The sequence below is a fragment of the Conger conger genome, chromosome 1, assembly GCF_963514075.1.
Source record: "Conger conger chromosome 1, fConCon1.1, whole genome shotgun sequence".
In the NCBI taxonomy this organism is placed as follows: domain Eukaryota; kingdom Metazoa; phylum Chordata; class Actinopteri; order Anguilliformes; family Congridae; genus Conger; species Conger conger.
In genome coordinates, this window is record NC_083760.1 from 51360231 (window position 1) to 51374830 (window position 14600).

The following is a 14600-nucleotide window of genomic DNA, read 5'->3' on the forward strand; positions in this document are numbered from 1 at the left end:
TGTCTGCCACCAACAATCATTCCACAGTCAAAGTCACTTAGATCACTTTTTTTCCCCATTCTGATGGTTGATGTGAACATTACCTGAAGCTCCTGACTCATATCTACATGATTGTATGCATTGCACTGCTGCCAAACAATTGACAAATTAGATAATCGCATGAATAAGTAGATATAATAAAGTAAAAATGTTCCTAATAAAGTGCTTGGTGAGTGTATAACGTCACATGTCTTAGCCGTCTCCTGAACCGGAACACGTGTAACAACAACAAGCACAGAGGACGCGCTTCGTTGAAGTTTGAGTGAAACAAAACACTCAATAGCGATACTGACAGAATTCCGTTCATAACAAACTTACTGAACTGTAGAATACACAACCGTTTTCTGTTGTAGCTTACATTGCCGGCCAAATGTCATTTTCCATTGGGAGACTGAAATATGCCATACGAAGCTATTTTCCTAGCAGCTGCCATATTTGCTCTGCAAGAGGCAGAACAAAACAGGAAGTGGGTTGTCTGGGTTTTGCATTTGTAGAACCTGCACAGCTAGACCTATGAGGGAATAGCTGGAGGTGAAGGGACGACGTGTTCTTTCCTGGCTGTTGAATGAAAGATTTTAATTATCATCCTCCGCACACGAACAGAGCACAATTATGTTTAGGAATATACTGGGTCTGTTGCCACGGGTCGGATATGGATTGACCTGCCCCATATCCCGCTTACAACTGGCTTGAAACAGATCAGTAAAATTCCTAATATTCTCCGTTCGTAAACGGGGCCGTATTTGAAAGCTTAGTGGTCACTCTCGTTCCACTCGTTTATCTGACTCCATTTAAGATATATAATTTAGAAATTTGGGTTTGAAATTTACGCGAACCTCGGGAGTGATTACACTCGACTCGTACCTGCGCCACCATTACTCAATATATGTTCTCGCGATTAACATTATTGCTGAATTTCTCAGTTCGGTGTAGAACTCAGAGGCTGAGGGTCCAGTCAACACAATACATGCAACACAGTCATGATAGTTGCGAGCCCAGGTCGGCGTAGCATTAACTGGGCTCCTTAGAGATAATTTGACAGGAACCAGCGCCGTAACGCCCAGGGATTCCCTTCGCGTCAAATCACAAGAGCCGTGCCTAACCGATCCTTTAAGTTGGCAGAAACTTGCTGGCCTCACAGCTTAGAACTATCACATGGGTACCAAGCTCTCAGTTCGGTGTAGAACTCAGAGGCTGAGGGTCCAGTCAACACAATACATGCAACACAGTCATGATAGTTGTGAGCCCAGGTCGGCGTAGCATTAACTGGGCTCCTTAGAGATAATTTGACAGGAACCAGCGCCGTAATGCCCAGGGGTTCCCTTCGCGTCAAACCACAAGAGCCGTGCATAGCCGACCCTTTACGTTGGCAGAAACTTGCTGGCCTCACAGCTTAGAACTATCACCTGTACCAAGGGACTGCCGATCGGTCAGTCCTTGGTCCCCATTGTCCCCCTCAATATTCAGTTGTAATTTAGGCTGAAAAGGTACAAGATGAATTAGAGTCATGGAGATCACGCAAGTTAAAAACAAAATAATTTATTAGCAGACGGGTAGGCAGTTAGCGTGGAAACACACAGTCAATTACGAAAAGACAAATTGAAGATAAAAAGAACAGAGTGAAATAGTCTTACCCAGCCTGCTTTCGCTACACACATATACAAAGTATGCACAGTGTGGGAAGTCGAGTGCGATCTTCCCTGATAGGCTCGTCTCCCTGGCTTTTATGCCAAATCATGTGTTTGATCCAGGCGGCAGTGCCATAAATTAGCCTGGTGGGGTTGTCGAATCTGGAATTTAGACCCCCACCGTTGGGGGTTGTTGCGTAGGGAAAATTAGATGATTACCAAGAGAGGACGTGTAGGTTTTCCCTTGAGTTATTGAAACTATGGTTTATTAAAATCCATTTGGTATGAAATGTATCTCATCTGATTCCTTGATTTTACTGGATCACATCCATACCAAACAGATTATCCTAATGTTTTGTTATGGTGCAGTTATCATGAAACCTCCCTCCTGTGTATCCATTTTACATGTAATTCCTGTTATTACAACAATGGGCATAATGCAATACAACAAGGATCACATGGGCAATGTTTACAATATTGTACCGGGTCTATTGACCATTTCAACCACAGTTCTGAGGTTTTCCTCCAAGAGAGTAGTCCCTGGGGTAATGACAGCAGTGCCCAAAGGAGGGCACTGTGGTACTGCCCGGAGTCTTTCCCCCTGGAAGTGACCAGGTGTGGGGTCATAAGATTTTAGGCACATTCTTTTCCCAGGAGTTTTAATGGCCCACATGGCCTAATTGCCCGGGAACCGCTCATCCACCCACCATATATCTATCCCTTATCTTCTTGCCGTCACTGGTCTGGAACTCGTCAAAAGGTACTACAAACAGCATTGTCCTTTGTCCCTTTTGACACACACCAGAACCCCCACCTCACAAATGGCAGAACCCCCAGCTCACAGGCTCCTCACAGATGGCAGTCACACTTTGCCTCCCTCCTACACATTGTACGCGCAAAATAGCAATCGGATTTCAATCTGGCTAGCCGGAAATGCATCTGACTACCAAGTGTAAATACAATGTGGTTAAATCCATATCAGGATACTATCTAGATACAAGTCACAAGAAACTACCAAGTTTAAACGGGGTCAGAGACTATTGCATACAGTACCATTTTTCATTATGTGGCCAATCTTTTGAATATTTTTAATTCAGCTATGACTGTTGTTCTTGCTGTTGTAAGCTTAGCTGCTACCCGTATCCCCGTTCACCAACATTGACTGGAAATTTACACTAGCATTTAAACAGCTGGATATTTCCAAACGTGGTTAGATGCCCATGGAAGGGAACCTAAGCAGTTCTCTTACTGGTTCAGATCTGCACTATTCTGTTTGCCTAATGTCTGCCTAATGTCCTTAAAACGGTTCATGTTGAGTTGTGTAGGTCATTGTGTTTTATTATGATTTGATGAAAGCCTAATTTCGGTTTAAGCTGTGCTTTTTATTTCTTGTACGGTTTTTCTCATCAGAGAAGATGATGCTTGTTTGTCTTTAGGTTTGGCAGATATTGGTTCTTACTTTGAGGAGAGAGGGAGTGTGGGAGGGAGAGGAAGAAGGGGCGAAGAGTAAGAAGGGTAGTGACCGGTTCATCTTATCACCCAGTTCTCATCTGCTCCTCATTACTGTATGCACACATGGTTGCGAGCTAGACCTACTGAAAGTGGCATTAGTTATTGAATCCCCTCCTCTTCTTTGATAACCTTTTCACGAAAGAGCAATTGGCTCACAGCAGGCAGCATTACCTACAGCACAGTAGGCACTTTGGAAATGTAAATCTGTATGGCTGTCTTTTGCTGTGAAATTTCATGCAGATAATTGTCAGAGCATTTCTGGACTTTAATGGTGTAGAGATAACTAAATATTGAAATTGCATAATTTGGTGATTAGATGTATTGTTTTTTATCTGTATTTCATTTGGTCTTTCATTGGACAATAATCATGAGGGAAATTACATAATTTATTCATGATCAGGTTGATATTACTAAGTTGTTTATTTTCCAATTAGACTTCTTCCACATTTACCTTTAAGGTGCATATTTTGGACTGCATTAGTAATATGACCCTGTACACAAAATTGTATGCTGTTTCCATTGCAAAGTAGGATGCAAAGTCAAATAAGGACTTTCCACCACATTTAATGGCTTTTGTAAATGGCTCAGAGAATTTGTTTTTCCACCCACGCAGTTTGAGAAGTTGATGAACGAAATTGAAGTGTTTTGCCTTTTAGTTTATCATTTTAGAATAAAAAAGTGGTGCTGACTGGAACCATTATTAGTATGTTTGTCATATTTTTGAGGAAAAGTTTCTGTAAATCAGGCATTTCAAATGTGATTATATAAAAACTTTCTACACAACGCTATAGATCACTGCGGTAAAGTTATCTATAATTTGTGTCTATTTTATTAAATCTTTTTTTTTTTTTTTTTTTTTTTTTTTTCAATGTTTTGATTTTTACCACTCTGTAGGGTACCATTATGGTTGTTTCATAAAATGACAATGGTCTTGCTCACACCAATCACAGAAAATCACAGGAGGTACTGCAATAATACATCTTGTGCTGAGTTCAAAGGAATTTCTTTGCTTCATACATAAGTTGCTTGCAAAAATGCCCACAAATGTCCAGTTCGAGCCAAAGGCAGCTTTTTTGATGACTAATATGATACCCATTAGGGGTGTGAACGGTTAAATGTTTAAACGGTTCACCGAAACGGAGTTGCTAAAAATTGCTAACTGATTATTATTATTTTTTTTTTCTGAAGCTGAAATGGTAAGTTCAGTTTAAAATAAATGCAAATTCACCACCAGGCGTATTATTGTGGTTTACATTCTAAACTTGCAATCGACTAGCTACAGTAGTTCTAGCAAGCAATCTTTGGTTACTTCAAGGACTTGCAAACATCGCTTTGAATGCTACAGTTTTATAGTAAAGTCATTTCTGTGTGTTTTAAATCTGTTTCACTTATGGTTTATTGTATGGCGTTTCTTAAGGTTAGGAGAAGATCTGTATTTATTCATTGATACGCAAATTCAAACTACCGGCAAACTGCATGTAGCTTTCCACTATGCCGTATCTACATAAAAATAAATAAAGCAATCCATCGTTGGACAAATGTTGCATGTTGCAAGTAGGAAAGTTGAAAACATCATATAAAGGCTATAATTGCATGTAAGCATTGTTCATCATTTTATTAAATCCAACAATTTTCCAACTTTTGAGTCTACTTCATAGTGCAATCACTGTCTAACATTTTTGTAAGTGTTATGTTCTATCTAATGTTGGCTAGAGCTTAGTCCTTAGACCAGTAGCCTATCATTATCCATCGGATATTGAAAGCGAAAATGTCCTACTTTCAGCGAGAAGTGTTAATCTCACCACCACGATTGCCCAGCGCCATATAAAATCAAATGCATCTGCAAAGTTTATCAATACATTAAAATATGTAAAATTGTATAGAGCCCTGTATTGGCGTAAAAGTAAAATCATTAGCACTCGTATGCAGCGAACCTCACCCGTCAGTTTAGAAATAAATACATAATTAAGATACGGTCCCTATTGGTCATAAGCAGTATCGGTTACACGGTTAACCATTTAAAAGAATGGGATGGCAAATGTTTACAAAAACGAATGATTTTTCACATCTAATAGCAATGATAACTATAATAACCAATTAACAAGCAATTAAAAACATCACTCCAGAGCTTGAAGGGCATTAATTGTGGTCCCCGGGACTGTGTAGGAACATTCTGCCCTGACATCACAAGGATGCTGTCACAACATTGAAAAGCTCACCATGCATCAATCTGTGTCCCCTTATCCATTCTTAGGTTGACTCCCTCCCCAGAAGACCTGCCATTTCATCTCATTACCAGCAGTCATCTGAAAAGGGGTTCCTGCCAAGATGTTCAGCACCAAAAGGTCAGTGTTCCTGCAGCTGTCTGTTGTGTTGTGTTTTTGCGCTTTGTAAATACTGCCACAACTTTCAGCCAATTACGTCTGACGTCGAAAAATGTTTCTGCTGTCTGTATGTTAGTTTCATTTTTCACCTTTGTTTTGTTTATTTGGGGGCAAGGGTTGTTGTTGTCTGTTATCTCAGGGTCTTCCTCTTATTTTACCATTTAATAGGGGTGGGACCGCCCGGCGGCAAATTATTGAGCTTTTAGAAAAAGAAAAAAAAGAAAAAAAATCTGGAATCTTTTGCCATAGTAAAGTATGTATTGCCTGTGTGTTGTGCTTGTTTATAATGGCAGAGTGTCTCAGGTGGATGGAGCTATTTAATCCTTCCTGTATATTAAGCATTAATCTTAAAATGATTAATGCTTAATATACTGATTATCTGTGAAGTAAAGTTATGGTAAAAATGGAATGGTCATTGCTCAAAATAGGCAGTTGAACAGTGACACCATTAAGTTGCTTATTCACAACTTGAAGGTTCTAAAAGTGCAGTTTGCACTTTATAACCCCTTGTTTACTCTTCTCCAACCACTACATTTTTTTAAATTGCAAACATTTTGATTTGAGGTAATTGGGAGCTTCCGTATTGTTTTCATGTTCTCCCTCCCGAACGCAGTGAAACGCTGCTCCGTGGAGAATCGTTTCATTCAGTCTGAGTGAGTGCCTGCGGGCACTCGCACACGTGCGCGCACATGTGAACGCAAGCAGCTTACTGGCTCTGTCATTTCACACAAGCCTGGGGGGGCTTTGTGTTCATAAGCATTTATAATGTTGACACTCAGTTCCCGTGAGCTCTCGCTATGTTAGTTTTAATTCAGAGCAGAAATGGTTCAAGTACACCTCGCAGGTATATACACTGGTTTCACACAAGCAGGAAATGGTATTTAGAATCCTTTTCCTTGGTGGAGGGATACATTATTCAAATCAGGGAAAAGCCCTTAATTTATGCATATAGCAGGGAAGCAAAACAATGTCTCGTGTACGGTGCAAAAACCCCCCACAAATCACTCAGTGCTAACTGTTTCTCATGTGCCTGGGTGTACATAAATCATCCTGCCTCAGCAAGCTTTCAGGAAAATAGAAGTAACCACAGGTCCATCTTTGCCCCTGGAATACTCCAAAAACCTCAGACAGTGGAGAGCATGGTTCTGGAGTGAGTACTTTATCTCAGATACAGGTGTGGAGACCTCCAACCTAAAATAGGAAGGTTCTTGTGGGAAGATTTAGTACAATAGTTTAATGCCTGTCAACATTTACAGTGACCATTTTAGAATCCTCTGAATGTTTATAAGCAAAAAATGCTGTAGAATCATAAATGATCTCTTTATTACAGTGCAGCAATGTAGTAGTGTGTGGGTGTGTGCAAACAAAGTTACAAATGCAGATAATAGAAAATGAATATTTAATAATTCAAGAAAGCTGTGTACCTATATATTAACCTTAATCTATATATGCATTATTAACATGACATGCCATCAGAAATAACAAGAAAATGGTAAAAAGATCATACATGAATGTAGCCATTTGTCACAGAGGAAGTCTGTCACAAAACAATGTCTTTAGAGCACAGTTGGTCTCTAATTATTGTTGTGAATAATATTGTATATCATTCTGAACTTTATTATTTGCTGAGAAGCGTGTCTTGCTTTGATCAGGAGTTTGTACATTGATTAAAATGTTACATGCAACTGGCCAGCCATTGCACTGCAAAGTAATAACTGGGCTCTGTTAATAGTCATAAATCATTTCTTTATTTTTTTACTTCTCTACTTACCAATCTTTTTCTAAAGAGAGATTGTGAAATGTCTTGAGCAGTTACTTATCATTGCTTCCAACACTGACTATCATGTATCAAAAGAATCAAATAATAATTTATATATTGATTTAAATTATATTGGATAATGTGCTCTAAATCTGGGAATGAAGACTTGTGCAGAAAAGACCATTCAAAACATCCATCCATCCATCCATTATCTGAACCCGCTTATCCTGATCAGGGTTGCAGGGGGGCTGGAGCCTATCCCAGCATACATTGGGCGAAAGGCAGGAATACACCCTGGACAGGTCGCCAGTCTATCTCAGGGCACACACACCATTCACTCACACACTCATACCTACGGGAAATTTAGACTCTCCAATCAGCCTAACGTGCATGTCTTTGGACTGTGGGAGGAAACCGGAGTACCCGGAGGAAACCCACGCAGACACGGGGAGAACATGCAAACTCCGCACAGAGAGGCCCCGGCCGACGGGGATTCGAACCTAGGACCTCCTTGCTGTGAGGCGGCAGTGCTACCCACTGCACCATCCGTGCCGCCCATTCAAAACATAGAATACATAATAATAAATAATATTGTCACTCATTATAAAAACTTCCCTTAAATTGTTTTGATGAGACTACCTGGATGGCTCATTTGGTTTGGGCACCATGCAGGAGTACATGGATGAGCCTCATGTCCAGGGTATGGGAGCTCTGTTGGATCGGAGTCCACGTTCATCTCTATCTAGCGACCCTTGCTGGTCATTTGGCAGACACTTTTAATCCAAAGCGATTTACAAGTGCATAGGTTCTTCCACAAGTCAAAGCATCACATCCATAACTAGTAAAAAAAAAAAAAAACATCGGAAGTGCTGTTCTAAACATATAGTCAGTATAAGTGCAATTTTTTATTTATTTATTTATTTATTTATTTTTTTGGGGGGGTTAGACAAGAGGGATAGGGATATCAGAAAGGGGGGCGGGGGAAATCAGGAGGGAGGACTAAGGTAGAGTTTGAAAAGGTGTGTTTTTAGTCTGCCTCGAAATAGGGGGAGGGATTCTGCTGTCCTGACAGTGGTAGGCAAGTCATTCCACCACTGAGGAACCAGAACGGAAAACAGGCGTGAACGTGCAGCTCGACCGCCAGGTGCTCATAGTGAGGGAACCATAAGGCGACCAGAGCTGGCAGACCGGAGTGGTCTAGCTGGGGAGGAGGGAGTGATCAAGGATTGTATGTAAGGTGGGGCAGTCCCTGAAAAGCAGCCTGAAATGCCAACACTAGGGCCTTGAATCGGATGCGTGTGGCAATAGGAAGCCAGTGGAGGCCAATGAGAAGCGGGGTGACATGAGCCGACCTGGGCTGACTGGTGATCAGGCGGGCTGCACCAGTTTAGGAGGACTACTATGGATGTCTGTGCTCTCCAGAATTGGCGGATGCCGCATGTAAACAGCTTTAGTTGCAGATGATTGGCCTTTCGAAATTTGGGTGGGAATCGTGTATACTGTACTTAGCCCCATGTTAGGCACCACGTTCAAAAAAAATGTAATAAAGGAACCTTTCTTTGATTGGAATACATTTCTACTTTTTGTAAACCCAGTTTCAGTTTCTCAATTTTCAAGAACGTGTTGTGACACTGGCAGCTCCATAAATGATGAGTCTCTTGTTTGTATTTGAGCAATTGTGGAATCTCTCTTTACACTGCGTGCTTCAGATGGGTTGTTTGAAAAATTATTTCTTCCCAACCCTATGTGAGCTGTTAAGTAAGAAAGCTATTGAGCTTTTCAGACTTTTTCTGCTTTTTGTTGAAGTTCTATGGATGCTGGAGCTAAAGCTAACCAAGAGCAGATCATAAGGTTGGCTTATTTCCTGACAACAGGACATTGTGAATGTATACTGTACAGGTTGTGCTTAATTATATACTGCAGCAAAGTTGATATTACTTTTTTGGAAAGTTTTTGTGGTTATTTTTCAAAAGTACTCAAACCTAGGTTTTATCAAGTCTGTTATGGAAGCATCATCTCAGATAGCTATTCATAATCATTGTAATTTGGCTGTGCTTTTTGTACCCCTTATAATGGTATTAAATGGCCTTGGCCTTTTTAGTGTTATTTTGGTGTACGTTTTTTTGATTGCCACAAGACATGGTCTGTCACAATTGGCAAGCAAAGGTTATGAAGGGTCTGTGACACTCTCTGAAATAGTGCTTTAAATCACCCACTTCTTTATCACCTGTTTATTTGTCATGTCTTTCAAGAGTTTGTGCACAGACCTCACACCTTGGTGAATCATAAAGATGAGCAAGGAACATGGTATAAAATGAACAATACCAGTGATGGTGACGCTCGCTGGCGACCCTGCTGGTTGACTGGGTGAGGTGTCTTCCTCAGTCTGGTGTCTATGCAAACCCAATGTACAAAAGCAGTGTGTTAAGAAGTACCAGCTAACATCACATCATTTCTCAGGCGGGTGCATGCCTGTCTGCAAGTTGACAGTGGGTATTTCAGCAATGATCACTCTTAAATGTACTGCTATCCTTGTTAGGGTGCACAAAGTGGCTAAGTGGCTAAAAGCAGGGCTGTGAGTAATTGAGGCACCTATCTTTTTTGGAGGATCTATCTTAAAATAAAATAAAAAAGGGCGGCCTGTAACATAGTGGTTAAGGTACATGACTGGGCCCTGCAAGGTCAGTGGTTCGATCCCCAGTCTAGCCACAATAAGATCCGCACAGCCGTTGGGCCCTTGAGCAAGGCCCTTAACCCTGCATTCTGGGTTACTACAATTACTACAAATACAAACTCTGGGTTCCTTTTTTTGCCGCAGTTAACTGCCAAAGAGTGTCATCAAATATGATGTTGAATTACAGTATGTTTTTAAAATCAATTCCCAGCAAAATGGCCTCCTTTAGTCAGAATGAAGCTGCTTTGCCTTTGCACCACATTTATTAGAATATGACAGAGTGGAGATTAAGCGCCGTACACTTGTTTTATAGGCTACCAAGTACTCACCTGTTACCGACAGCCTTTGAGCGGTTTATCATTCAGACTCTGATTTATCTTGGTTGCGTCTGCTGTGAGCTGAAAATGTCTGGGAAAGAACGAGAGCTAAAGCCTGATGTATAAATCAGCCCGTGGCAATACACCATTTCTAGGCGCTAGTCTTAATGGGGAAAGCAGTAGGTTATATCAAAGGTTGTATACATAAACAACCCTCAAGAAAGATTACGCTTCAGAGATGTTTCACAGGTTTTCGTCTGGTCTATTAGCGTTGTTCTCCTTGTTGCAAATGTTCAGAAAGTTATTTTAAAATTGTCAACTAAACGAAATATTTGAATATGAAGCGGGTTTGGGAGACAATGGTGTGAACTCTTGGCCTGCGGGAAATGGAAACCGTGAGATGTTTGGTCACTGACTAATCAACAGTACTGGGTGAAATTGCACTGATGCCTCTTCCTTTAATACTTTGACCCAGGTTTGGATTCAAAAATATTTTGGAATTACTTTGTTTTACCTTCCTGAATATGGTTATACATTAGCAGTATTTGGCTTCTCAGGGTGCTGGCAACCCACGGTTATTGTAGTTATTTCTCATCAATCCAATACAAACCACATATTCTCATTGGGGGAGTGGAGATATGTGTGCCCCAATGAATATCATTTTTAGTATAATACAGAATTTCTAAAGCCAGAGTGTATTTCTGAATGTGAAACGAATCAGCCGAGAATGGCTGCTGGTATCTGTTAAGCCTCAGCTGCATCTGTTGAATTCTGTATTTGTTTACCCCACTCACCTTCCTCCTACTCTCCAAAGTCACCAAATCCTTAGTCTGGGCACACCCTGACTGTTAATTAACAGCTTTCCATTAAACTTTAATCAGTTCAACAACTGACATATTACTTCAGCTTTTATTATTGGAATGAAGTTGCAAACGAGAGGCAAGAATAATAAATCTTACGAACTTTCCGAAGGAAAACATTCTCTGTTTGCTAGCCTCCCATTTTATTATTATGGATGGGTAGGTGGGTTGGTGACTTTGGTTTAATCATTCCTGTTTATGAATGCTCATTAAAAGGACACTAAAGCTCTGTTCAATTTAATCTTTCAGTTGAGAGATTGCTTTTTAAGCTGAATTTTAGCAACTCATTAAAACCTTGCCCTGTCACGGCTATAAATCTTGTTCACCCATTTCATGTCATTTATATGCATTTTCTTCTTTCTTTTTTCTTTTTTTTACCAGCAATAAGCTATTAACTAATAAGGTATCCTGGTGTTTGTACTACAGTAAGCTTGTTTAAGACTCCCCAAGGAATCCCCCTCATTATTCAGCTCATTGTCTCCGATACCAACAATGTCCCCTATTGATCTCTGCAAATAATAGTGACAGTTGTGTACAGTTCGTAAAATATATGTTGAGTGGTTTCCTCCACTTCCCATCCAACACTGTATTTCCTATGAGGTTCAGGCCACTGCTGTAGTTCTGCCATAGTAGCGTCTGCAGAACAATTATGAAGCAGGTTGTTTCAGAATACATTTGTGATGGCCCATAATGATCTTCAATAATCAAGCCCCAGATCAGATCAGCCATATTTCTTCATTCTGTACCAGTATCCTATTGCCATACTTCAGCATCTTCCAACCAGTGTGCCATCAGGTGAGCTCAGGTGTGCCGTGTGAAACATCTTTTTAAAAAGTTCACATGAAATACTTCAACTGAAAGTGGCTGGAAAATGTTTAAATGACCTTATCACAGAGGGATGCATCCTCTACACATCCATCACATATCTATTCAAAGTAATATAAATAACTATTATCACACTCTGTATTGAAAACAATGTCAGGTACGGGTGTGGTCTGGACTGCCTCACTACCCTACCTCCCTCATCAACTTTTCACAAAATATGCTACCCACAAGTAAATTTTATTTAAGAAGGAGGGAGACAGGGAGAGGGATAAGGTCGGGAGAGGGATTAAGAGATGAAAAATAGCAAGACTGAAACTTTGTTGTTCTGAGATGACAGTGTTATCGACTGCACCACCATATCGCCACATAGCTCATGCTACAAACCTCTCCGTATAAAATCTCTACATACAAATCTCATGAAACGAGATATACAATGAGACTAAAACATTTATTGGCCTATTGGTCAGGGAATCCTTTTTTCTGTGATCAAAGATTTTCAAACCGAATATTTAACTGTTTTTTTTCCCCCTCCATGGCGACATCCCTCAAAGTCCCCTCACCACGGTTTCCTAAAATCCTGTGAGAAACACTGAATACCATTTGCAAAAGCCAAAATATATGTAACTAAAATGCATTATCACTTAATTCAACCGCAAACATTCAGGCCTACTGTTTACGTGTTACATCAATATACACTCACTGAGCACTTTATTAGGAAGATACTTTATTACACCTACTTATTCATGTGATTATCTAATCAGGCAATTGTGTGGCCGCAATGCATACAGTCATGTAGATACGGGTCAGGAGCTTTGGATAGGCTACAGCAGTAGAAGTCTAAAGATGTCAAATACACTCAGTGAGCACTTTATTAGGTATGTCATTTCTTTTGAGAATGGTGTGCCATGAGATTCTGTGAACTTGAAAGTGTGCCACAGAAGGAAAAAGCACATTTTAGAAATGGTCTCAATGTCATCATCGCTATTTTTTCTCCATACATAACATGCGTAGGTGTGCATTAAGAACATTGCCAATATATCACAGTGCTTGTATTGAGTTAAAAGGTGGTGTTGGTGAGTGAAGAATTTTGAATTTTGAACCCTTTGTTTGAAAATTTGATTGGTTTTCCTTTATTTGGACTTTACCAGTGTGAATGTCTGAAATAATATTACTTTTCGTCAATACGATTTTCACAATAGACCACTGTGTCAATTGATGGATAAGAAGCTATTCAAAGAAATGCAAATAGAATTTTACTGCTGTGCCCATTCTTTTCATTGTTTCCCAGTGGAAAATGTTATTAGTCAAACCACCACTTTTTAAAAGGTCACTTTAGTGCACTTTTATTACATGTCTGTCAAGCGGAGACTTTAATGAGAGTGTGGTTACTAAAATGGCTATTTCAAGGGGCAACACAATTAAAGGTCGCCTGGTTAAATCACTGGTGTGACAGGACCTTTAATCCTCTAAAAATATCATACTGTTTAATTGACCTTGTCCTCCTTTGTATGTGATTAGCATGTCTCTGGGCAGCTTTGTATTTTAAGTACTGGAGGCTTTGTTTGGCTATTTACAATGCACAGTAAAGGAAACTGAATGCTCTCGTGGGAGTTTTACCTCAGCCAAGAGTAGGGCTAGCAGTAGCGGACATGGACTCCGGGCAATGAAGAGGAAAATTCCACTACCAGAGGTTCATTGTCGGTCTCTTATGACAATTTTCCGTTATATTCCCACCCCTTCTCTATGGGGGACAGCTTCTAGGCCACCCTTGAGTATAGCTTTGGAAAAAGTATGAAAAACAACACTCTCTACGTGGGCATGCTAAAGCCTTAAAGCAGTGCTCTCTGACTTTGTAAGTGAAGTTTACCTTCTTCAAAGGGAGGAAACTAAAGCAATGTTAACCGGTTCAATGTTCCAATAAAGCTGACTTAATGTAGAACCTAAAAATACACTGCAGTGTATAGCTAACAATGACCAGAAACTCTGGGATCTTCTGTGAACACCGCCGTTGCGAAGTTCATAAGTCAGAAAGGGTGAAAAGGGCCTAAAGTTAGTGATCCATCACTGTAATGGTGAGGAACTCCTTGGCAGTTCCCTGCATTTGCCTATTGCATGTGTAAGCATTATGTCTGGGAGAATGTGGGCCTCAGAGACCGTAGTTCTTTGGGTTTGTGATCATTAGCCGGTGAAACATCAAGATTGGATGACAGGTGGAGCAAGGTGTGTGGGCAGAACGCGGTGTTATACGAGGGTTTCTGTCGGTTGTGCCGTTCCCGCAGCCAGACCTGGACTAGACCGAGTGCCTGGGGTGCTGGCTCAGAGAGTGAGTGTCCACCTCAGGCAGAGTGTGTCAGGGGGAACCGGAACACGCCAAGCCGCGGCCCGGCATGACAGACCATTGGGACCGGAGAGGTCTGAGGGAAAAGTGATAAGTCTTTGAAAGAGAAAAGCACTGTTCCTCTACCCGCAAGACCAAACTCAAGTCCTCATATATACTGTATAATTTTATTAGCCTGTGTGATGTTGAGTTTGGAGCTGTAATTAATTAGCTAGCGTGGTTATTTTGTACTGTGTTAATATGGTAGTTCATAGCGTATTTATT

The 14600-nt window shown here is 40.6% G+C and overlaps 1 protein-coding gene across 2 annotated transcripts in view; it reads left to right on the forward strand.

Annotated features, from left to right (window-relative positions):
- The window catches only part of oxr1a (oxidation resistance 1a), a 188591-nt gene that overhangs the window by 28203 nt on the left and 145788 nt on the right, over positions 1-14600 (forward strand). For both annotated transcript variants that reach the window (XM_061234916.1, XM_061234934.1), the window contains exon 2: positions 5434-5524. In XM_061234916.1, coding sequence (XP_061090900.1) covers positions 5508-5524 — 17 coding nt within the window. In that variant the 5' untranslated portion in view covers positions 5434-5507. The remainder of the gene's footprint in view (positions 1-5433; positions 5525-14600) is intronic.